Source organism: Zeugodacus cucurbitae, chromosome 6 (genome assembly GCF_028554725.1).
Source record: "Zeugodacus cucurbitae isolate PBARC_wt_2022May chromosome 6, idZeuCucr1.2, whole genome shotgun sequence".
NCBI classification, from domain to species: domain Eukaryota; kingdom Metazoa; phylum Arthropoda; class Insecta; order Diptera; family Tephritidae; genus Zeugodacus; species Zeugodacus cucurbitae.
Window position 1 is genome coordinate 71025274 of NC_071671.1, and position 23563 is coordinate 71048836.

A 23563-nucleotide genomic window follows, 5' to 3' on the forward strand; every position below is an offset into this window, starting at 1 on the left:
ATTCCCTTCCTGTTTTATGAAAATTTTTTTGAAATATAAACAACTTGAATACAATTTTACGTAATTATTTTTCTTTAAAAAGGGTCACAGTAGATTGTATTTTTAAACCAATATCATTCAACTGGCAACTCACACGGCTGTCAGCTGTCATTTGGAGAAAAGTCAAATCGATTTAATTGAAAAAAATTCATTTGTGTTTGGATTTTACGATTAAAGCCAGAAAAATGTCTGCAATTCTTTCACAAGTTTTTCGACGTCAAATAGCTATTAGCTTAAACAGATCCCAAGCTGGAGCTGGAACCGCGGCCACCGCTGGCGAACACTCAGGTAATATTTTGTACCCAAATATTTCATTTGCCTTCTGTTCGGGAGGTTACTCAGTAGGAGGTTATGTAATTTGGCAATATGTAAGTTCACACAGTGGTTTCTGAGTAAAATATTTTTTCATCTAATAGGTGGTTACAAAGTTTGGAAGCGTCTTTCATTCTTCGTTGCTATCCCTGCTGTAGGTCTTTGCATGTTGAATGCTTACCTCAAGCACCAGGAAGAACACGACCACCCTCGCGCGGAATTCATCAAATACGAATATTTGCGTCGTCGTGAGAAGCGTTTCCCATGGGGAGAAGGCAACAAAAGCTTGTTCCATAACCCCCATGTCAACCCACTGCCTGATGGTTATGAACATTAATTTGTAATGCAGATTAGTTTGTAGCATCACTAAAGAGGACACTAGATTGGACCAGTTCAACTTACTTCTGGTAATTTGTCGCTTTGGCTTACTGTCATTTTATGAAAAATTGTATTCTGTCAGCAATGATTTTATTAATAAATGAAATAATTCCATCGTAAATTGGGATACTTTGTTAAGGAAAAAAGAAATTTCTGAAATAGAAAAACCTTCGATACATACCAATTCATAACTAATACAAGTAAATAATAATTAATTATTATTGTGTAAGTATACTATATTTATATAAGATTATGCTCCAATCAAATTTCACTTTTAGAACATATTACATTATTTCGACGACTTTGGTAGATTTGCATCCTTGATTTGTATAAAATTTCCGTCTTTGATACGTAGTCGACCATCTTTAGCCATGGCAGCTGCTTCGGCTTTTGTTACAAGAATTTTTTGCACCCGTACACTTTTTTCACCTGCCTTCGTTCTAATAACTATATTATCGAGATTTGTTTGCACTACACCTTTTTTAGGTATTACAGCTTTTGAACTCATTTGCTTACTTCCCGACACTGTTATCACTTTACGTTGATTGACATTTTCCAAACCTTTTGTGTCTTTGCTAGACGTAGGGGTATCATTTTTGTTATTATTATTGCCTTGTCCATTCTTCTGATTTGTGGTCGAGGTAACTGCGCTAGGTTTACCTCTTCTCAGCACTAAACTCTGATTGGCAATAACCCTTGTAGGAGCTTTTAAAGATTTGCCTCCGTCAATATTCTGAGTATCTCTTTTGGGAGCCTTACGGCGCAATTGATTGACTTCATTTACGATAGTTTGTTCCTTTTCGTTACTAGTGCTAAGTTTACTTTTTTTTATAACCGGTTCTTGATCTTCGTTTATCTCAGATAAGACTTCTGCAGTCATTTCTTCGACAGTGCTAACCAGTTCTTCTATCTTTAGATATTCTGTCTCGTACTGTTCGTCTTCTTCAGTGTTAGACTTTTTGTTTTCATCATTTCCGCCTGCAAATGTTATAAAAGTTATTATTTGTGTTGAACAAAATAGAATGTAAAAAATACCTGTACTTTGTTTTGTATTAGCGTTAGCGTCCGAATCATTTTCTTCATCATAAAGAAACTCCTCAATAGTACCTTCCAATTCTTCATCACTAACAATTTTCTCTGTGCGCTTTGTTTTCTTTTCGTCTTCATTATATGCGGCAAGTTCCGAGGCGTGTGCGCTTTTAACGTGATAGTTTTGTTCGTTATATGTAAGGAATATCAAATCGCAGAATTCACAAGGGAACGACTCATTATTAGCGTGCTCCATAATGTGTGATGTCACCGACGCTTCATCCTCGAAGCCTTGTTGACATAGCGGGCATACCAATGTTTCTTTAGCATGCACTATTGAATGCATAACAAGCTCGTTGCAAGTCCTATAAACCTCTTCACATTCGTTACATGAGTACATATCAACACTTTCCTTATGGGTACGCATGTGCCGCGACAAGTGATGGGAAAGCAAATAGGACTTCGGGCAATATTTGCATGGAAAAGGTCGACTGCCCGCATGTGCTACCAGGTGACGAGCCAATTTCGATTGTGTGCAGAAACTTTTGTCACAATATTGGCAAGGATAGGGCTGTTCCCTCGAATGCACCACCTGAAATTCATACAATTCATTTACAGCGTATAAAATGATACGAAGAAAGGGTAAGTTACCTCATGACGTTCCAGGCCTTGCTTGAAAGCAAATGCTTTAGAGCACACTTTGCACTTAAAAGGTCGATTTTTGCGATGCCGATCGGTGTGCTTTTCCATATCATCCTTCGACAAGAATTCTTTCTCACAAAATACGCAAAGAAACTTGGGTATGTCTGTGTGTATTTTCTCATGCCTTTGCAGAAGTGCCGGTCTCGTGAATCCTCTATCGCAAACGGTGCACTTGTACTTTCGTTCACCAGTATGTATAACTGTATGCTTCTGAAGATCATATTTAGAGAAAAACGAACGGTCGCAGTCCCCGCATGGATAATGTCGTTCACGTGTATGATTCACTAAATGAATGTCACGCAATTGCAACAGAGGGAATGTACGGTCGCAGTATGGACACGGAAAAACATTTGTCTTTACTGGTGCTGCATTCTTAATAGGGTCTGCTTCGGTCTCATATGGCTTACTAGGGTCCAATATTTCGGTAACAACAAACACGTTACCGTCCTCGTCGTGTTTTACTTGCGGCAGCTTTAACCTTGGTTCTGTATCTACTTCAGCTTCCTTATTAAGTATACGCATTGAGGATTTGTTTAGAAGTTTAGGTTTCTTCTTTGTTGTGTTTGTGGAAGTACTCGTTGGAGAGACCGGAGAATCTTGAAAATCCTGTTTAATAAACTCACCATCTTCTGCAGCAATTAATCGTTGTACATCGTCAAGTGAAATCTCTTCATTGTTTTCTACCTTTGTTAGAAAACTAAATGTTTCTACATTTTTATTCTTTTTCGTACGAGCTGGTACTGGTGGTTCAGGAAGTGGTGCTGGGTTTGAGTTAAGAATTTTTCTGGGAGTTGATACTGACGAACTCAATTGTTTAACATTTGTTGCTTTCGAAATGGCTGCAGCAGCACTTTGTTGCGATTGTGATGACAGTTGAGATTGCCCCTTACTGGCAGAGGAAGGTAACTTCGCTTGTTGGATGGGATTTTTATTTTCCTTAGGCGTAGTAATTTGCTTCGGTAAAAGTTCTGGCGGGATTATTGGTTTCACTAGGGGGGAAGGCCATTCGCCCAAAAGTGGAACTTGACTCAACTGATTTTCCGCCTTTTTACACATTTGTTTAAACCGATAGCAATAATCAAAAGTCAATCGGCATTTCAAACAAACCGTGGAAGGCATTCCATCATTTAGAAATACCTAAAATGATAAATTCGTTTTTAGTTTCTTTTATTGGATATACAGTCCTTTCATTTGGATACAACACCGGATATTGCATTGAAATTTTTTTAAAGTATTTTGTATTCGGTCACAGAGTGAATCAAATGACCGAAAAATAAAAATAGACTTCATACACATTGTACATATTTTGTTTAGCTATAATAATTGATTAGGAAAATACTTAATACCATAGATTTGCTCCCAAATAAGTATTTAAATATACAAAATTGGCAAAATTCTCAATTATAAAACTAATTTAACCGCTACCCTAGTATTTTACATAACAAGTTAAATATTCCACAAACAAAATTGTTCCTAGGAACCCAGTACTGTTTTACAAATTCCAATAACTGGATGTTCTTTGCCATTGTTCTGTTTCGTTTCCAAGATTGCGCGGCGTCTCACGTTTATCAGTTTTTCGATATTCTTCTTAGGTTTTTAATTCGTTGCAGTCTGCTATTGCTTTTGTTTGTAGCTGTAACTTTTGTAGAGTAGTGCGAGTGCAGTTTAGTAATAAATGTACTGACCTCAAGTTAATTTCGTACGGCAATGTTCGAAAAGTGGTATATCCATTTTTGGTAGAGAATCGTTTTACGAAGACACATTTTAATTAATTTTTGCTATTGGGAATGAATTAAACTAAATTCTCACATCAAAGCAACAGCTGCCGCGCGCAGGAGCAAAATACATCGATTATAACAAGTGCTGCACTTTTGTTGAATGCAGCATTGCCTAGCTTTAGGTCACTCAACTATAATTTACCTACAAAGGAAAAGTAAACTACGCAGATTTTTCTACATCAATACAAAAACAAACATTAGGGCTATACGAAGGATCGGCCAAAAAAGGAATTGACTAAAAGGAAATCCCTACCGTTCAAGGAATCGAATCGAAATAACGTGATGACGGACGAGTGTATTGCCATAAACTACGAATACATAAGGAGAAAGAACAATACAGCCATGCTAATGCAAAGCATAGACAAGATAGATGCACAACCGACGGGACGTGAAAAACCCACTAACAATGCAGTTAATAAATTTGGAATCAATATTACTGGTGCAAATAAAGGCAGCAGTGGAGGAGGTGAAGATGTTAGTGCGGGGTATGTATTGAGAATGCAGATAAAGTGTGAATCTATATTTTTTGCCGCGCAATTGTTGATCTAAACAATTCAAATTTTGATTTTTAAATTTTAATATTGTTCTATGTTTCAATAGTGCGTCCTTTTAAGTGTACATATAATATTAATCTGATTCACTACTTACGTTATCATTAATTTTAGTGCGACATGAAAATTTTTAATTTTTTTTCGCTTTTCTATTCTAAATATAAAATTTTGTGGTCTTCCATTTCAACATATTTACATTCCAAACATTAAGTAAATTCCCTCGTTTGTTAAAGAAATTTTAACAATTGTAAAATTTCCGGTACACGACATAAATTAAGGTGAATGTATAATAACTAGTACCGAAATTCCACGAACAAATAATTTATCTATCAAAAAATAATTTATTTTTACAATCTTCTAAATTTGAACTTTGTATCAATATATAATATAATTTATGTGATAAGCCTTGTGGTCAAATATTTTTTCTTATTGCTAGATATCACAAATATGCTGCGTATATGCCCACTGAACGTCACGCTAGGGAATATAATATGAACCACAAAAATCGGGGTCTTGCGCTCATTTTCAATCATGAACATTTTGATATACCATCTCTGAAGCCTCGTCAAGGAACCAACGTAGACTGTGAAAATCTTAGTGCTGCTTTACAGAAATTGCACTTCCAAGTAAATACTTTTAAAGACTGCAAATTAAGAGAGATTCTTAAGCATGTGGACCATGGTAAACCCAAATTACAATTTACTTTTATTTTATTGAATTATTTTATCGTAATCTTCTTTTCTAGCTGCCTCTCAAGACCATAGTGATAATGACTGCATCGTGGTGGCCATATTATCACATGGCGAACACGGATATCTCTATGCTAAGGATGTTCAATACAAATTAGATACAATTTGGCATCATTTTTCGGCCCATACTTGCCCCACACTAGCCGGAAAACCTAAATTATTTTTCATACAAGCTTGTCAAGGTGATCATTTTGATCCTGGTGTTCTGATGCGTAGAACCGAAACTGATGGAGAGACATCAATGAGTTACAAAATTCCTGTACACGCTGACTTCCTCATTGCCTATTCTACTATTCCTGGTTTCTACTCGTGGCGCAACACCAGCAATGGTTCCTGGTTCATGCAATCACTTGTGGAAGAGCTTAATGCCAATGGCAAGAAAGATGATATATTGACATTACTAACATTCGTCAATCAACGTGTTGCTGTTGATTTTGAATCATGCGTTCCAGATTGCCCGATAATGCATCAGCAGAAGCAAATTCCGTGTGTTACTTCTATGTTGACGCGTATATTGCGCTTCACAGACAAACCTAAAAGCACATAAATTACACAGTAACATTTGGGCACGTGCTACAAATGCTAGAATGTGCAATTCTTTTATTGGAAGAGAAGTATTTTTATTGTAATGTACAGATGCTACATTACATACGAACTGAAAGGAGTTGATATATACATACATAATCATTAAGCAATCATTAATTTGTGCAACTGCAGACAGGCACCTCAGAGTGTACTACAATGCAGAGACTGAACTGCTTCCCATATTCATTGCTTTAATTTTGCCATTTATTGAAATTTATTGTATTTTGAATAACATACAAATGAAAGTAATTATATTTTTAATATAAGAATGAATTGACTTGAATTAACCAACGGTGTTTTTATTGTTATCGTTATACCTGGGCATTAGTTTATTGGACCGTTTTACCGCAATTGTTGATGGGTGTGCGTCTTTGATGTAGAGCAAATATTTATTCGTTCATGATTATAACAAATATTACGATTAAGGAAAGATTAAACATTACTAATGCTAGTTTTTGAAACGTTTGAAAAGTTATTATATTATTTCTTATTTTGATTTATTGGGAAAAACAGATAAAACTTCCGTACGTGTTTATTTGACAATTTTTGAGTTACCAGGAAGTCCTATAGATAACCTATTCGAGGCTGTACTTATGTATTTATATATACATATACATAAATATATATATATATGTTATATTTTTAAATAATCACATTAGGCGCGCACGGATACTTTTTAACTTTGCATTAATCTAGCACAGATCTAAACAAATATACCATAGTTATTTAGAAGCAAACCAAGAGGGCTTCGTAGAGTGGTTTCGAAAAATATTATTTTTGTTCATACGAAGTTTGCTATCTAATTCACATTATTAACAAATAGTTTACTTACTTCGATAGAAGCAACTGCCAATATTTCCACAGGCAGTGGAAGTAATGATTTCATTGGAGCATCCTTCGCATAAATGTTACTTAGATCGTCTGCTTCTTGAGAAAGGCAGAAGCGACAAATGGATTTTGTTTTCAACTCAGCGGTTAAAGCTTCTCGTTGCTCCTCACTAGTTGCCATGATTGTAACTCACTTTCACTCGATTACACACAATTAGATTTTAAAGATGATAATATTTTGGACAAATTATTTACAACTTAGTGGAATTTCTTTTCATTCACAAAAATGGTGGATGTTGGCTTGGATGCAAAAACTTGTCAAAATGTGGCATTTCGAAAATTGTTCGAATACATTCGAAGTTGAGAATTTTCGATAAAATTAATTCAAATAATTACTGTTGTATTTTAATGTAGCTCCTGTATTGATATAATATAATTTGTGTATTCTTTTCTATCGCAATACACTTTTGGCATTTAAATTAAGAACTTACGAATAACTGTGAAATCTATTATCTATTATGCACTATTGCACCTAGCCGAAACGTAATTAAGTTTTGACACATGGATGGCGCTGTGTTCATTCAGTTTGTTCGAATATCAAATACAAATACTAAATTTACGATGTGTATGTGAATATGACCAATATAAATAAATTTCATGGAATAATTTATTTAATATTTATTCAGTTTTAATCAGGGATAATTTATCTCTGGTTTTAATTTTACTTGGCTATATTTTGATGAGCATTTTGCATGAAATACTAATTTTTTTGTAAGCGTCTCAAATCAACTCTGTTTGCTGTTGCTTGGTTCGACAACACTGCTGATATATATGTCAATAAATTTGTAAAGACAGTGCGGTATTTGTTTGTTTATTTCAGTGCAAATTTATTAATAAAATAATTTAAAAAAAATTCATAATGTACAATGGTGAATGTAGCATACTCATAAAAGATATTAAACCTGGCCTAAAAAACATCAACGTAATATTTATTGTATTGGAAATTGGAACCGCCACTGTAACTAAAGAAAATAGAGAGGTGCGGAATTTTAAAGTTGGCGACCATTCTGCTTGTATAAATGTTTCTATTTGGGATGAGCCTGGTAAACTTATAGCACCAGGTGATATCATTAAATTAACGAAGGGATATGCATCAATTTGGCGTCACTGTTTAACACTGTATTCGGGAAAGAATGGAGAAGTTTACAAAATTGGAGAATTCTGTATGACTTTCAACGAGCAGATAAATATGAGTGAACCCAAACGACCTGAACAACAGCAACAACAATCACAAGGTCTAGGCGGTATTGTTGGTAATCCTCAATTAATGCCAAATACAGGTGTATCTACAGGTCCAACAGTTGGTCCAAATACGACTAGTGTCGTGACAACCGCGCAACAAGTGTCACAAACTGGCAGTAATGGAAATATTGTCACATCGAGTCAAGTAGGACAAAGATTAATTGGAACATCTTTGGGAGGAGGTCTGCAACAAGCGGGTGGTGCATCCACTGCAAAAGTAGGAAACATTCAACAAATAGGACAAACACCTCAAAAACAACAGCTTAACAGTGGACCAGTGCCTGGTAATACAAACGTTAGCACCCCAGTGCAACAAACAACACAAGTAGTGACTGCTGCTGGTACTGGGACGCAGTCTCAAGGCAGTAAGCCAAACCGAGGCGGACGCACTGGAGGAACACGTTCTAGCAATCTGAAGAATGACCGAAGATGAAAAATATTAGTTTATTTATATACGTATTTTTTAATTCTAAGCTTGCATGCATTTTCATAATGAGGAACAAAGTAAATACTTATTTAACCAAATAAAATCCAGCTGGATTCTTAAGTCTATTAATATTAGGTTTACTACAACACTGGGTAATAAATTTGGGTAGTTGCACTTCTGAAAATCCACTTATTTTTTTCGGCCGGATAAGATATGCTAACATGTGAATTCTGAACCAAGTGTGCTGAATTTTCGGATCTTTAGGATTAGATTTCGTAGCAAAACTATCGTTAAAGTGTACTACATCTACACCTTCCTTTATAAATCCTCGTAAAATGTTGTTTGATATAATACTGCTTAGGCTATTGGCAAATATATCTACACATATCCTTGTTATATATTCATCTAGAGAAACGTATAAGATTAGTCGTAACATTATTATGTGTATATAAATTTCACTTCCATACCTTTTATTAGAAAAATTAATTTAGGCTCCTCTTTTTCTTTTGTCCAAGAAAATGCTGTTACGGTAACTTGAGAGTCTTTTGAAGTGTCTACCACTGTCGGTTTGTTTTCTTCTAGTTCTACGATACGTTTTGGTGATGTCGATTTAAGTAACTTAAGGGAATAAATTTCAATAATTACATTTAATTGCAAATGATGTTACCACAGCCTACTTACTAAAAGATCTTTCGATTCGTTAATAATTCGGCGGGTAGAATATACAATTCCACACCAATTTTCTGAAACATTGTTAAAAGAATTGGGACTGGCCAGCAGTAATGGGGCTTTTTGATCCTGTTAAAAACAAAGTTGGTTTAAAACTAAATAATATATAGATATATATATGTATACCAAATCTTTCTCATCGTATTTCTCGAAAGCCACTGGTTCACCAACAATGTTTAAAAACATAATTTTTCAATTATTAAACATGAACATAAATAATTCAAATTAGCACCATCAACCCTGTAACTAACTGCAGTACTATTCACAATATGTCCAATAAATACTTTTAATTAGGAACTATTGTAGAATTTACCTTTATAACCAGCAGTCGAGATTCAGTAGAAAACATTAATTTAACTAATAAATATTTTCATATAACCGTGGAAGAGAGATATTTGAAAATATTTAATACTTAAATTAGTACCCCTTATTCTGAAAATAAAATTTCGTATGTACACGTCATTTGTGAACTATACTTTTCATATTTGTGGTTGTGGTTGCGCACACGTATTTTGATTTGTTTACTGGGAATCTTGTGAACAGTTGGGTGAAAATTGTAAAAAAATATTGTAAACTATGCGGCTTTTGATTCTCATCGCCTTGTTGGCATTAGTGCCAACTACTTTTACAAAAAAGGCAGAAGTTGATAAAAAACCTGAATGGGCTAAAAAAGATATTCGTGATTTTACGGATGCCGATATGGAGCGCCTCCTAGACCAATGGGAGGTTAGTGATTTTTTGTAATCGGTACAGAAGATATATGAAATTCATATTAAAATGTTTTCAGGAAGATGAAGAACCATTGGAACCCGATGAGTTGCCTGAACACTTACGTCCTCAGCCAAAAATTGATTTATCCAATCTCGATAGCAGTAATCCAGAAGAGCTGTTAAAAGCTTCCAAAAAAGGGCGTACACTAATGACATTCGTATCTGTGGGTGGTGATCCAACACGGGAAGAAGCTGAGACAATTACAAAGTTGTGGCAGACAAGTCTATGGAACAATCATATACAAGCTGAACGATATATGGTTGATGATGATAGAGCCATATTTCTTTTTAAGGATGGTTCTCAAGCTTGGGATGCAAAAGACTTTTTGATAAAACAAACGCGTTGCAAAGGCGTCACCATTGAAAATAAAGAATATCCCGGCGAATGGAGCATTAGCAATGACCGCACAAAAGAGAAAGAAGAGCTATAAAATCATATTAGCAACTTTTATTTAGATTTTTTACGAAGAAAATTCTGTATTCTCAAAATAAGTTTAAGCTGAAAATTAAAGATTCTATTTTTGAAATTAATAAAAGTTTATTTAATATCCAAATTTTTTGACCATTTAGTTTTTTTGTTCTTCAGATATGCGGTTGTGTTTTATCCTCAATTTAAAGTTCTTATATATACATATATATACTTCTAAATATTTTTATTTTTAATCTTGACAAACTCTATTGTGAATCGCTCTTTAATTCAATTGCACGTTTCAATGACAGTTTCGACCCTTAAATTTGACCGAACCAAATTTTATTTACCATTCTTATTTGAAAACATTCCGTTTAGGTAATTGATATAAATTATAAGTAAATAAAATGCCTGTACAAGCGAAAATAGGTCCGTCTATTTTGAATGCTGATTTGGCTGACTTGGCAAACGAATCGCAAAAACTACTTAATAATGGTGCAGATTATCTGCATCTTGATGTAATGGATGGTCACTTTGTACCAAATCTTACCTTTGGTCACACATTGGTCAAGTGCTTAAGGAATAAAATTAAGGTAAATCCAACATTTCTGTTTTAATGATATTTCCGAACACACATATTTAGACTAATTCATATATTTGCCTATAAATAGAAAGATTTTTTTGAAACTCATATGATGGTGTCGCGACCTCAGCAATGGATTGAACCTATGGCTGACGCTGGTGTTAATCTTTATACATTCCATATAGAACCGGTTATGGAAGAAGTGTCAAGCGTTTGCCGAAAAGTACGTGAATCAGGAATGAAAGTAGGATTAGCCTTGAAACCAGGCACTGAGGTACGTTGTTTGTCAATTAATTCTTCCTAGTAAATATATGTATAATTATACTTTTGTTATAAAAATTTATAGGTTCAAGTAGTTGAACAATATGTTGACATGGCAGATTTAGTTCTAGTAATGACTGTGGAACCGGGATTTGGTGGACAATCATTTATGGCCAATATGATGCCAAAAGTAGAGTGGCTACGTAATCATTACCCAAATCTCGACATAGAAGTGGATGGTGGAGTTGGTCCAAAAACCATTGAAAGTTGTGCAAAAGTAAGTTATATATAGTTTGTGCAAACAAGGTATAACCGTTGAAATCGAGCTGAGAGTGAAATGTGCTCATCACAAAACATTTAACATTTCTCAAAGAAAACTGAGTTATGATTCTATTTGAAATCAAAATCACATATCCTCAAAATCGAGTGAATAAGTTATGCCTTTTCAAACACGCTTAAAAAATACTTATGTCGATTAAAAATATTTTTTAGGCTGGCGCAAATATGATTGTTTCTGGTACAGCTGTTATACAAGCTCCTAATCAACGAGATGTTATAAGCCTGCTTAGAGACACAGTTCAAAAATACACAAACACCGCATGCACACATGTACACTAATGAGTGCATTATTACTTACGGTTTTCATATATTCGGGATATTAATACGAGCAGGTGCCTCAAAACTCGGCGACACGCTTAAGAGTTAATGTATGTTATTTTTTAAATACATACTGTATATTTTTTAAATACATACTGTATATTTTTTAAACGGTTTTATAGAAAAATAATAAATAAAAAAAAAGTAATTTCCAACAAAAACGAAATTTCCTGTCTTCAATAAAAAAACATAATTTGTTTGTGCCATTTATTTATTTTTCATTAACATTTACATATGTATGTATATATTCAGTTTTTGCGTATTCCTTTATCTCATATATGATATTTGTATATGTATGTATTATATGTATATATGGTACATAGATACATATAATATACTTTGCATTAAAAGTATGCATTTATTTAGTTTATGTGTTTTCTTATCACTTGCATTGACAATGATTTATTTATCCGTTCCATTTTTATAACTTTTCATACATCATTATTAATGCAATCAGGTGTTCCAGGACCAGGTTAATCTTTATATTACTATACATTTATATGTATAATATGCACATACATATGCATTTGTGAAATCATGCAAGTTAGCTGAATTTACCTCAAGCTTTGCTTCTAATAAAAAATATATTGCGAAGCATTTCTTGTTTTCATATTATTGTCATCACTTATGTTAACGGAAATAATGGTGAATAATGATGATGAAATTTAAACCATCTGTGATATTTTTGCTCTGACATTTTAGGTCAAGGATATTAAGAATTAAACATAACTAATATACTTTACTATGGAACATAGACATTCTATTTTTTATATTATATATTCTGCTTAATTTTGGACTTGCCGTATTTAAGTTAATTTTGAAATCTTTCTACTTCCCTTCTATGGTATTTGTGCAATTTTAACAAGTGCGATAGCTTTCTTCTCTGTATTACGAGTTTTTTGTCTTCACCTTTATAAATTAAAAATTTGTATATATTGTATAGTTTTTGTTTATAAGCAAAAATAATGATATAATTAATATATGGATACTCCTGATATACATAAAAAATAGAATTTGTGGTCAATTAATGTATGAATGGGGGATGTAAATTAATTCATGTGTTACTAATATTGCATACAAAATTGGTGCACGCAGATTCTGCATATGTATGTGCGTTTTTAACATGCAGTTTGTATGTGTGATTGAAAGAAAGGAAATGGAATGTTCATGCAGGTGTTTTTAAAAAATAGTTAAGCCAAATTGCTGTGTGTAAGTACATTTGAATGCATGTATTAGGTTAGGTTTGTTGCAACATAGCAACTTGCATTCTCAAGTGTATTGTATGTATATGTATGCATGTTCTTCACATTTTCTGTTATTGTTCTCTTAACTACATATATAATATAATACTATAATATTTATAGTTTCACCTTTGTTTTCAACATCATTATTATATCATCGTATGTATGCAAAGTATAAAAGTAAAGCAGTTTTTGACATTATCAGAATGATCACATTAAGTTGGTTTCTTTTTGCATTCACTACTTGTGTTTTTTCTTCAGATTTCTTTTAGTCTAATACAATATTTTATATTCATATATATATTTATTTATTTATTACCATATATTCATGCACATATGTCTATAACTCTAACAGTACATGCACTTTTTGTATATATGTATTTGTTTATAATGGATGATTGTACATAACATGTTTTATTGTCATATTTTTATTTGGTTTTTTGTTTTTGTATATATTATTTAATTTTCTCCTAATCTCAAAACATGCATGGAAAGCATTTGCTGTACGCATTTACTGCTCCGCAAACACGTTCAAAGAGTATTGTCTACAATTTCTAACATACAAACATGTACATTTGATATACTTTAGTTATTATTCTTCTTCGTTAAGGGTATAAATATTCATACATAGCACATGCGCTAATTGGAGTATTAGTTGTAAGATAGCAAACAGTATATATACCGTCCATATAGGTCCATATAGGTAGGTAAATATGTGTCTGGCTTCTACTTTTATTATGTAGTGGTATGCTTTTGGGTTTTATTATATACTTCCACTTGCATACATGTGTATATATTCAGCATAGAATTTAATCACAAATAAACACTTTTTCTTTTATTATTGTATTATTGTTATTTGTCATAAATCGTATTATATATATGTATGTATTATATATTTGTCTCACACATTTTACATGAGTAAAAAGTATTCTGTGTAGTTTTTATATGCTTTCGGCCTTCCGTTTGCATATACATATGTACTTATGTATAACTGAATGGCTATAATATATGTATACTATATATGTTTGTATAATTAATTTATATATAACATGTATGCATGTACATATATATGTATCTGTGTATATATAAATTCAAGTATACAACACTTTGTTTCAAATCATAAAGACGTGTGAATGTGCGTATGTGTGCACCTTCCTTCATACATGTGTACATACATTAGTCAATTGTATTTGTAAACATACATACATACATTGACTGTTAAGGTTTTAAACTAAATTTCAACCGAACAGATTTTTATGAAACAAAAATTTTATTTTAAAGAAGTTGTATACAATCTTTCTTGAGTTTTACTTTTCAATTCACAGAGTTATTGGTAGTAAAGCGTTAAGATATGATCATGTATTTGTGTTCCAAATCCAATTGGATAATATAAGAATCCTAACATCACACAAACGCATGATATTTCGTAGAAACATTCCTACTTTTATATGTATGTATGCTTCTGTAAAACATTAGACTAAATGCTAGTGTGTATGGGCATCTGTAGGCGGAAGTCTGGCGGAAAATTTCTGCTATTGTAAAAAACAAACTTTTCTTTTTTAGCTGATGTATATAGTATGTATGTATGTTTGCTCGTACACATATAGGATATTAGTAAGATTTCCTGCTCTATATAAAATATGAATGTACATTGTATGTATAACGGCATTTGTGCGTAAAAATGTAGTTGAGTGAAGTTGAAGTCAGCTTTGATTATTAGACTGTGGTTGCGTTGCAACGCCACATGACAATATGTATTTCTTTTTTGTGTAATTACATTAACACCTAATTGTAAATAGTACATACATACATATGCATGTATGTATGGCTAAATTAGTATTTATATATATCGTGTATATGTATGTATATATAGACAGCATGTATATATTTTATTAATTTCATATTGTTAAAGCTGAAACCCATGCATATATTTCATTTAGTTTTTCATCATATTTAATCAATTATTTAATTCACTAAATAAAAGCGTAGCACAACTCATCGCGCACTAATATGTATTTGTGTTATATGTATTTATTTTATGTTTGATTCACTGCCATTTAAATGAAAATAATATTTTATGAAAAAAATATTAGAAAAGAAATGGTTGAAAGTTTTGTACTAAATTAAAAATAAAAAGCGTTACGTATTAAAAAAAAAATAAAAAATAAATTGTTGATGAGCACAAATCATCTAAAATCGCGTTCTTCCTGCTTTAAGTAGTTATTAACTTAAAAATTTATTTGTCGGCAAAAATAAAATTTTAAATTTGAAAATCATTTAATTGTCAATTGTTTTTGATGCAGATTATGTGTATGCCAGTGTATTAAATATTACAACTACAATATTACAACGAATTACTTTTACGAATTGATTTATTGTCTTCAGTACATTGTCTTTATTTGTTGCATTCCATTTCACCCGCTCGGGTTTTGAACTTTATTTATTGTCTCAATTTCTGATCAACATCCATAGTTAACACATCTAATAGGCGTATAAATATTCCTTCACTTAACACAACGCGTTTTTTATGTTCTATAAGCTAACATATGCATGCATGTATGCATATATGTTTGATATAGTTATGTGTACATACATGGATTATGTGCGTAGAGTATGAATGCATGTGGTTATGTAAGTTTTCTACATTTTATAGTACTTTATAGCTTACTTCCATAATTGAAGTTAATTATTTTTGAACATTTGCTCGCACAACAATATTACACAGTCATTGACTACATATGTACGTTTCTACTATGTATAAGTATATATGTATATATATGTATATATTTATGCACTTTCTGCGTCTTATACTAAAACTAATTTATATTTTATTTTTATTATCTTGTTTTTTTTTGGTTTTGTTTTTAATTTATTTATTTGGTATTTTTTAGCAAGGATAATAGCTTCTTGTTTTGCACAGCGTTTATACGTATACACATATAAAAAATTAACTATGTATATATGTACTACTTCCATTTGCTTATAAAAAATATTTTCTTATCATACCATACTCATTGTCTGTATGTACATATGCATATGTGTAGGTATTTATGCAGATGTGGCTACTGTGTAACGCTTCTAGTTAATAGACGTGTAACAATTTCATGTTTTACATACATTTGTACATATATGTAGTATATGTGTGTATGTTTGTATAAATATTTCAAATATATATAGGTATGTATATGTGTATATATTTGAGTGGGTATGTTTTCAATTAGAATTATGTTTATTATGTTTCACTTACTGTGAGAGTCGCCGCAGCCGCACAGGCACATACATACATACAAACATATGAAATGCTATTTTTGATTGTATGCACCAAAGTAGATCTGTGCTTATGTATACATATGTATTATGTACTTGAAATTGAAAATTTCTGCTGAAGAAGTAAAAGTACCCGCTTCAGCTAGTAATTTAAAATATGTAAAATGGAAGATATGTCTATAATATATAATAATAAAACTATAATTCGGTATAAAACAGCAATTATTTGTAAATTATATACACATGATGTATGCATGTGCATATGTGCATTTGTATTGTTTATTTATATATAATACTTTAAGCATTTTCTTATGGTCTATATGTATGCATGTGTGTATGTATGTATGTATGTGGGTGGGTATACTTTGACTCTAACGGATTTTATCTAAACGGTTCCATTCAAGGAAGCGTTGTGAACTTTGTGTCCAATTGACATTTAAATTCGGAAATTGACTTCTTGCTTAATACATATGTGTGTGTATGTGTGTGTGTGCATGGTGGTAACATGTAATTCCCCTCAACGCTTTGTCCTCTAATAAATACCAATGTGTTACAAAAAACTTGTAGTATTTGTAGTATAAGCAGAGCTGCTATACATACACTCTTTGTCTAAATTAGTTTTTTATGTAAACATATACCATTTTTCAAATGGCAATATGCCACAAGGATATGAATATATATATGTATATATATGCTGTTTGTTAAATACAAACAAATCGCAGCTAAATATGTATTGTCTAACACTTTGTAGATATTCTTCTGTATGCCTAATTTACATACATATGTACATGTAGTATATGTATGTGCTTTATTGTCTATAAAAATTCAATATATGCATTTTCGCAAATTTTACCCGCCTTCTTACTCGCTATGGTATGCCTTTCTTGCGCTGATTTTTTCTTTTTCCTAAATGTTTAATTTATGTTTTCTTATAATTGTCGTAGTAATCGATGTCCATTGGACTGCGGTTCTGATTGTGATATGGTTTTTTGTTGCGCACGGGTCCGGTCGCTATGTTCGATAGAATGTCTGGACCGCCTGGATGTGCATCGTATTTGGAGAGTTTCTCTTCATTTTCAGGTTTGGAATATTTAGCCATTTGTTCCTGTATCCATGGCACATACTTGATCACATTCGCATAAACGCCTGGCAATTTCGGATGTGCACACATTATGCCCCATGAAACGATGCCGCCCACAAACCAGCGATCCTTTTCGCCCGGGTAGGGACAGAGAAGAGGACCGCCGGAATCACCCTGATAAATATTAAAATCATTGATAGTTATATGGAAATTTTCACTATAATTCATGAGCTTACCTGACAGGCATCCTTTCCTCCTTCCTCATAACCGGCGCAAATCATACCGTCGGACACTGTCAGATTATCAAGCCAAAGATCGCATTGCTGACGCCCAATAATCGGGACTTGGACTTCATTGACAATTGGCTCGTATGTGGATTTTGCTAAAATATGTACAGCTTAATGAATTCAATTTATTCACTGACTTAGTCTCTTCTTCGTCTTTTATCGAGAAGTTCATCTATTATATCTTCATAAATAAATAAATCAATGTTGAACTTACGGTCTTTATTGTCGCGCTTTCCCCAACCGATCACCGTGCACATCTGATCTGGCTTCAGTTTGATTCCGGGTGGCGGCAGACAAACCGGCAATAAATGCTCGTGGAAGGCAACCCTAGTAGCCAGCTGAAAGGATTTTAGCAGAAATATTAAGATGGCGCCAAAGAATTGTATGTGTGAGTCATTAGCTTACTTGGAACAGTGCTATGTCATTGTCATGCGTGATAACGGTATTGTAATGCGGATGTGGTATCACTGTTTTGACTTTCACCTTTTGTCCCGTGTATGTATAGGAGTTTCGACGCGTTACACCCAGTTGTATGGTCCAATCCTCCAGGTCAATGACAGTGTGGCTAGAATAAGTTACATATAGGTATATGAATACGGAATGTACATTTTGACAGTTGCCAAATTACAGATGACAGATAAATTTATCTACTTACTTTCCTATACAATGTGATGCGGTGAGCACCCACTGATCGGAAATTAGTACTCCTGCGCAGTAGAAAATTTTCTCTGGTCCTCCTAATATGGCAGCTAAAAATGGCCAAGTGCCTGGATTAGCCTGCGAACCACCAATGATGCGGCGAGATGGTTTGTGCCGTCCGCGTTTTACTTTACCGCACTCTAAAATATAAAATAGAATTGTATTGAAAATATTGGTTTCCGTCAGTTTTCGTAATTTACCATAATTTGCACAGGTTAACTCAGCAACCGGGTAATCCTCATCGGGCGAGCAACTGGAGAATTCCTGCATCAAATTCGAATGCTTCTTCGCATACATGTTCCAAATATCGGTCGATACATTTATGGATGCCATAAGGGATCGGTGTGTTTTGAGTGTTACCACACTCGTGGCGTTAACGGCACTGTAGCCCAACATAGAGCATACGGCTGAAGGAGATACTGCACGATCCCAGTTCTTAACACACGCTGGCGTCCACATTTGTGTGCTTATACGATAGAATTCCAACATGCCCTTACCTAAATCGCCATTACGATCGCTTAAACGAACTGTTGAAGAGGCAAATACATTTCAGTTGGGAAAAATTATTATCACTCAACTAAGCACAAATGAATGCCTGTAACTAATGAGCAATAAAAGATGAATAACAAAAAAAAAATACAAAATAAGGGACCGACGATAGTAAAGTTCTAACTAATACTAAAAAGGTTCGTCAACATTATCTATTATTGCTTAATTTTTCTGCACAACCTGCTTAAGTTTGTGCTTAACCTGAGGGGTTTCTCGATTACTTACTGCAATTTCGCTCGTCTTGTCCATAGGGACAGTCGATAACGCCATCACACACGTGAGTTATACCTATGCAACGATCATCGCCACAGTAGATCTCATCCTTTTGGCAGCGTTCACATTTGGCCTCATCCGATTGATCATTACAATCCAAATGACCGTCGCACACGTAATCTTTGGGCAAACAACGATTTTGATCACACTGGAAGCCGTCGCATTTGGGGTTCGTCGATGCTATCATTACCTCACGCACTTGGTCGAGTCCAACACAATCTTCGGGGTTTTCGAAATCTTTAAAGAGCTTACAATTCAAATATTCAGGTAAACTGAGGCCGAACACATCAAAGAAGAAACCACAACGACGCATAGTTTCGGTGCATAAAGTTTTACAAGGTGGCACTGTGGCTCCGGTCGAACCGCACTTCGGTACAAATAGGGTGCAGAGGAATAATGAGACTAGTTCGTAACAGCGCACATCTACCAGCGCGTCGTAGGCATCTAGATCCTGTAGGTAATCATTAAGTAAAAGTAGATGAAAATTTGTAATAGAAGGTATTACCACTTGAGTTTCCAATTGCCCGAAATGCCCAATGTAATTGGGGAACACGGTGTAGTTGTAGGGAATTTGTGGCCCTTGACAAAACTTAACTATGATAGGCAAACAAGTACCGGGTGCTGGATTCTTTCCGTAACTTGAAGTATCCTCCACATGGACGGTGTTTATTATAGTTTTGTTGACGAATTTTATGGTTGGATAGGCATTGAAGTATGCCGCCAAGCCGCCAGCAATCGCCAATAAAGCGAATGCGTTTATCAATATTTGAAAGAGGCGAAACTTCAGTCGACCATTGGTGATATAAGGATTGGAGCTTTTACGACGATGTATAATCTGCTAAATTATATAATTTAAAAAGGAAATGGAGCTCTAGATTACTATAGTTTTTGAAAACTGTGTAGCCACAAGTATACTTGTATGCTTAATTATTGCTGCTATATCGTGAATAAAGTAGGAAGCTTCTAAAGCTTCTGTTAAGAATTTACCTGATGCTGAAGTGACATCGTGTTGGGCGCCCCATTTTGGAATCGTACAATTGTTTGTAGACTAGCTGGAGTGGACACGCATTTGGTAAGTGGTGACATAGGAACCGATTGTTCCATCTCTTCGATGGTTTCATTTTGCAGTTTTTGTTTATAAACAATTGGCGCTGGAACTGGAATCGAATTTAAGATTAAAATAATTTAACCGCTTAATTCTAAAAGATGGTTTCTAGTATTACTTTGTATCAGGTAATTAGTAGTTTATGTTATATCACAGTTAATTAACTTACCGCCACACAACCTTTTTACAGAGAGCGAGGGTAGTAGGGGAGCTTCCATTTGTTTTGTATTATAACTTGGGCTGGAAGTTTGACTGAAACTATCACTGGAAATATTGGAATCCTGACGGCAGCTGTATTTGTTACGTGGAGGTGGTTGCACAGGATTTCCCATTCCGTTGGATGTTAGCGCAGCAAATCTTGATCCACTTAAATTAAATCCATCCGCTGAGTCTTGATGTCGGATACTCACACCCACACCGCTCTTATTGATACGTGCAGCATTCTGCAGCAGTGGTACATCCATAAGATTCTTCGAGTTATAACCAGGACTGGAAGTGACGGAAAAACTGTCACTGGACAAATTAGAATCCTGCCGTTGATGTAGCTTTGGGTAAATGATCGGTGGAGGTCTATTTTTACCAAGCTTGTTTCGAACGCTTAGTGCTGGTGGTGGCTTCGATGCGGATGATGATGCTTCAATTTGCGTACCATTGTTGATATTATGATCGAAACTAATTTGACCGCGCGTTGGCGGTATCGGCGGTACTGGACGTTTTGGCTGTTGATAAACATTGGCTGGGTTTTGTGTAAGCGGTGAAATGGCATTATTCGATGTAGTGGCCGAACCAGACAGCAACGAACCTGTAGATGTACCCGAACCGGCCGACACTGTGGAGGAGGTGGACGTGGAGGCCGATACTGTGGATACAGCATTACTACTACCCACACTACCACTGCCGCTGCCACAACCGCTGCTTTGTAACGACTGCTGTGAACTATTTTTACTACAGGGTGGCGGAATCTTTGCTACATCTGTGTACTGTTTTCGTGTTGGGACCACAGGTGGTTTTTGCTGCACCAATCCGTTGTTCATTTGGGTATTTGCATTGGGGGAGTGACGACTAGGAGGCGCATTGTTGTTTCCAACCAAAATATTACAACCCACATGAGTGCGAGTTTCATTATTATTTAAGCTATTGTATTCGTTTATAGCATCATTTAGTAATGCTCGTTCCATTTTCAGAGAATCTTTGGATACAGAGGATTCACTGGTTTTCTCTGTTGGACAACTGTCCATAGATGATTGGGTATCAACAGACGAGAAACGGCTGCGGAAGTCCGCACTCGTCGAGGAGGAAGCGAAACGTTCGCTATGACCTGAGCCGTAGCCGGATGAGATTGTAATGGTAGAGTCAGCCGTACTGCTGGACGAGCGATTGGCACGTTTAACGGCGTTACTCAAATCCCCAGTAAAAGCTACCAGTGTCTTTGCAGTGAATGCAGCATTCAATAGTTTTCCGGCTCCCGTACCTTCGGAGGCAGCCTTTGCGCTGACCTTGACAGGTGTGGATGTCAACGACTCATCAAACACAGAATTTTCCAAGCTCATCCGATCATCATCCGAAATACCGCCGGAATCAAGGCCGGCATCCACGTATAGTGGACGTGTGGCCAGGTCAACAAGCAAGGATTGTGTTTGTGATTGCAATTGACTTTGTATTTGAGTCGGGTCCACGCCTACGTTTCCGCCACCACCGCCCGCGTTGTAATAGACCGTGTTATTCTGTTGCTGATGCTGATGTAGCCGATGTCCGGGTGAAAGGGTTTGTGTTTGCGGTGGATAAACAAAAGCGGTGCCAGCACTGATGTGTTGTTTATCTTTGGTTGGTGTTTGACTTGCGGACGTGGGCGTAGGCGAATCAATTGCTGCGTTCCAAGCGTAATTGCCACGAAATGTGCGCTTCGGGACGGGTGGCGGTGGTGTATCTGGTACAATGCTTGTATTGGCTGCTGTGTTGGGGAAGTTCATAGGTTGGTTTTTGGTGGCACTGTTGGTCACCGTATTGTATGTGAAAACTTTTTTCTCTTTGCCATTCACCTGAAATCAAACGAATAAAAAGATGGACAATGATGCGTGAATGAAGAATTACATTTCACATACAGATCAATATGTTTACGTATATGTGTATGTAACATGTGTATGCGTGTTGAAATGGAGATTTTTGCTAACGCAAGCATTTGAATATCTGTATGTATGCTGTTTATTTGTATGCATTGGAGCTCAGAGTGTACCTGAAGGTGATTAATGACTTCGGAATCATTGTTGATTTGAGTTCAGGCCATTAAGTATCCTTATTAAACAAATGTTTACTTAGACCTGCATTTTTGGGACGGGCTTTGTGCGAATGAAAGTAATGAAAGAATCTGAAAGTCGATGTTTTTATCTCGATGGATTTTATTAAATTTGGATGAACGTGATTATTTGCCATTTTACTGTATATTGAATCAAAAATAATGTAGACGATTCTCGAATATTCTCTCTGCAAAATAGCATTTGTACTTCGTGTAGTGATATCACTCAAACCGGTAGGTGAAGATGCTATAGAGTACTGGTACCCCGGTGGATCTTGCATTGAACCCCGATCGGAACTTTAAAATCAGATTGGAGTTTATTAGCTTCGGCCTGTAGTGCTAAGGGAATCCGCGTCTGAAAATTCACTATAATCGGGTATGCCGATCACAGAAAAGCCTTCATCGAGTTATTTGTATAATAATTACTACTTTATGTACCCAGAGTTCAAGTCTTGCCTTGAATTTGAGGTTTTAGAAAAAGTATTATTCCTTAAAACTTGAGATCAGTTCTTAATATTCATACTTTCTTAGCGAAACCTGATACAGTGGTTCGGGCGTCATTTAGCGCCAGGTACCCAAGAGAGAATTCTTCTCTGGAGATAAGTGCAGTTCTCAACATATTGTCAGAAGGAGATGAAACCTAAGCCGATGTGATTCTCACCCATTTGTAAGACTTTAC

At 34.9% G+C, this 23563-nt stretch overlaps 8 protein-coding genes across 12 annotated transcripts in view; 5 read left to right on the forward strand and 3 right to left on the reverse strand.

Moving 5' to 3' along the window:
* The first annotated feature begins 134 nt into the window (after positions 1–134).
* Positions 135–850, forward strand: LOC105221264 (cytochrome c oxidase subunit 6A1, mitochondrial). The gene is made up of 2 exons (XM_011198086.3): positions 135–327; positions 456–850. The coding sequence occupies exons 1-2, from the start codon at positions 225–227 to the stop codon at positions 686–688; spliced, it is 336 nt and encodes a 111-aa protein (XP_011196388.1). The 5' UTR covers positions 135–224; the 3' UTR covers positions 689–850.
* Positions 583–7440, reverse strand: LOC105221266 (zinc finger protein 37 homolog). The gene is made up of 4 exons (XM_011198088.3): positions 6956–7440; positions 2410–3597; positions 1765–2350; positions 583–1707 (listed from the first exon to the last, which is right to left on the reverse strand). The coding sequence occupies exons 1-4, from the start codon at positions 7130–7132 to the stop codon at positions 1019–1021; spliced, it is 2640 nt and encodes an 879-aa protein (XP_011196390.1). The 5' UTR covers positions 7133–7440; the 3' UTR covers positions 583–1018.
* On the forward strand, positions 4038–6410 carry Ice_3 (caspase). Its single transcript, XM_011198087.3, has 3 exons — positions 4038–4723; positions 5226–5470; positions 5535–6410. Exons 1-3 carry the CDS (start codon positions 4521–4523, stop codon positions 6083–6085), a joined length of 999 nt encoding a protein of 332 aa, XP_011196389.1. The 5' UTR covers positions 4038–4520; the 3' UTR covers positions 6086–6410.
* Positions 7441–7750: 310 nt separating the features above from the next.
* Positions 7751–8805, forward strand: LOC105221268 (SOSS complex subunit B homolog). Its single transcript, XM_011198090.3, has one exon. It carries the CDS (start codon positions 7871–7873, stop codon positions 8684–8686), a length of 816 nt encoding a protein of 271 aa, XP_011196392.1. The 5' UTR covers positions 7751–7870; the 3' UTR covers positions 8687–8805.
* Positions 8531–9861, reverse strand: LOC105221267 (uncharacterized). The gene is made up of 5 exons (XM_011198089.3): positions 9723–9861; positions 9536–9659; positions 9362–9478; positions 9148–9298; positions 8531–9085 (listed from the first exon to the last, which is right to left on the reverse strand). The coding sequence occupies exons 2-5, from the start codon at positions 9593–9595 to the stop codon at positions 8766–8768; spliced, it is 648 nt and encodes a 215-aa protein (XP_011196391.1). The 5' UTR covers positions 9596–9659; positions 9723–9861; the 3' UTR covers positions 8531–8765.
* Positions 9862–9925: 64 nt separating this feature from the next.
* On the forward strand, positions 9926–10733 carry LOC105221269 (LDLR chaperone boca). The gene is made up of 2 exons (XM_011198091.3): positions 9926–10135; positions 10197–10733. The coding sequence occupies exons 1-2, from the start codon at positions 9986–9988 to the stop codon at positions 10608–10610; spliced, it is 564 nt and encodes a 187-aa protein (XP_011196393.1). The 5' UTR covers positions 9926–9985; the 3' UTR covers positions 10611–10733.
* A 139-nt stretch (positions 10734–10872) lies between these two features.
* LOC105221271 (ribulose-phosphate 3-epimerase) lies at positions 10873–12255 on the forward strand. Its single transcript, XM_011198092.3, has 4 exons — positions 10873–11181; positions 11260–11445; positions 11518–11709; positions 11925–12255. Exons 1-4 carry the CDS (start codon positions 10996–10998, stop codon positions 12048–12050), a joined length of 690 nt encoding a protein of 229 aa, XP_011196394.1. The 5' UTR covers positions 10873–10995; the 3' UTR covers positions 12051–12255.
* Positions 12256–12722: 467 nt separating this feature from the next.
* Positions 12723–23563, reverse strand: part of LOC105221274 (uncharacterized) — a 41506-nt gene continuing 30665 nt past the window's right edge. For 3 of the 5 annotated variants that reach the window (XM_029037680.2, XM_054234568.1, XM_029037681.2), the window contains 10 exons: positions 20761–22630; positions 20474–20643; positions 19992–20324; positions 19439–19937; positions 18865–19191; positions 18621–18804; positions 18371–18530; positions 18180–18303; positions 17915–18060; positions 12723–17852 (listed from right to left, as the gene is read on the reverse strand). In XM_029037680.2, the coding sequence (XP_028893513.2) occupies positions 17517–17852; positions 17915–18060; positions 18180–18303; positions 18371–18530; positions 18621–18804; positions 18865–19191; positions 19439–19937; positions 19992–20324; positions 20474–20643; positions 20761–22630 (4149 nt within the window). In that variant the 3' untranslated portion in view covers positions 12723–17516. The remainder of the gene's footprint in view (positions 17853–17914; positions 18061–18179; positions 18304–18370; positions 18531–18620; positions 18805–18864; positions 19192–19438; positions 19938–19991; positions 20325–20473; positions 20644–20760; positions 22631–23563) is intronic. The other 2 variants (XM_054234567.1, XM_011198096.3) reach the window with 2 other exon arrangements.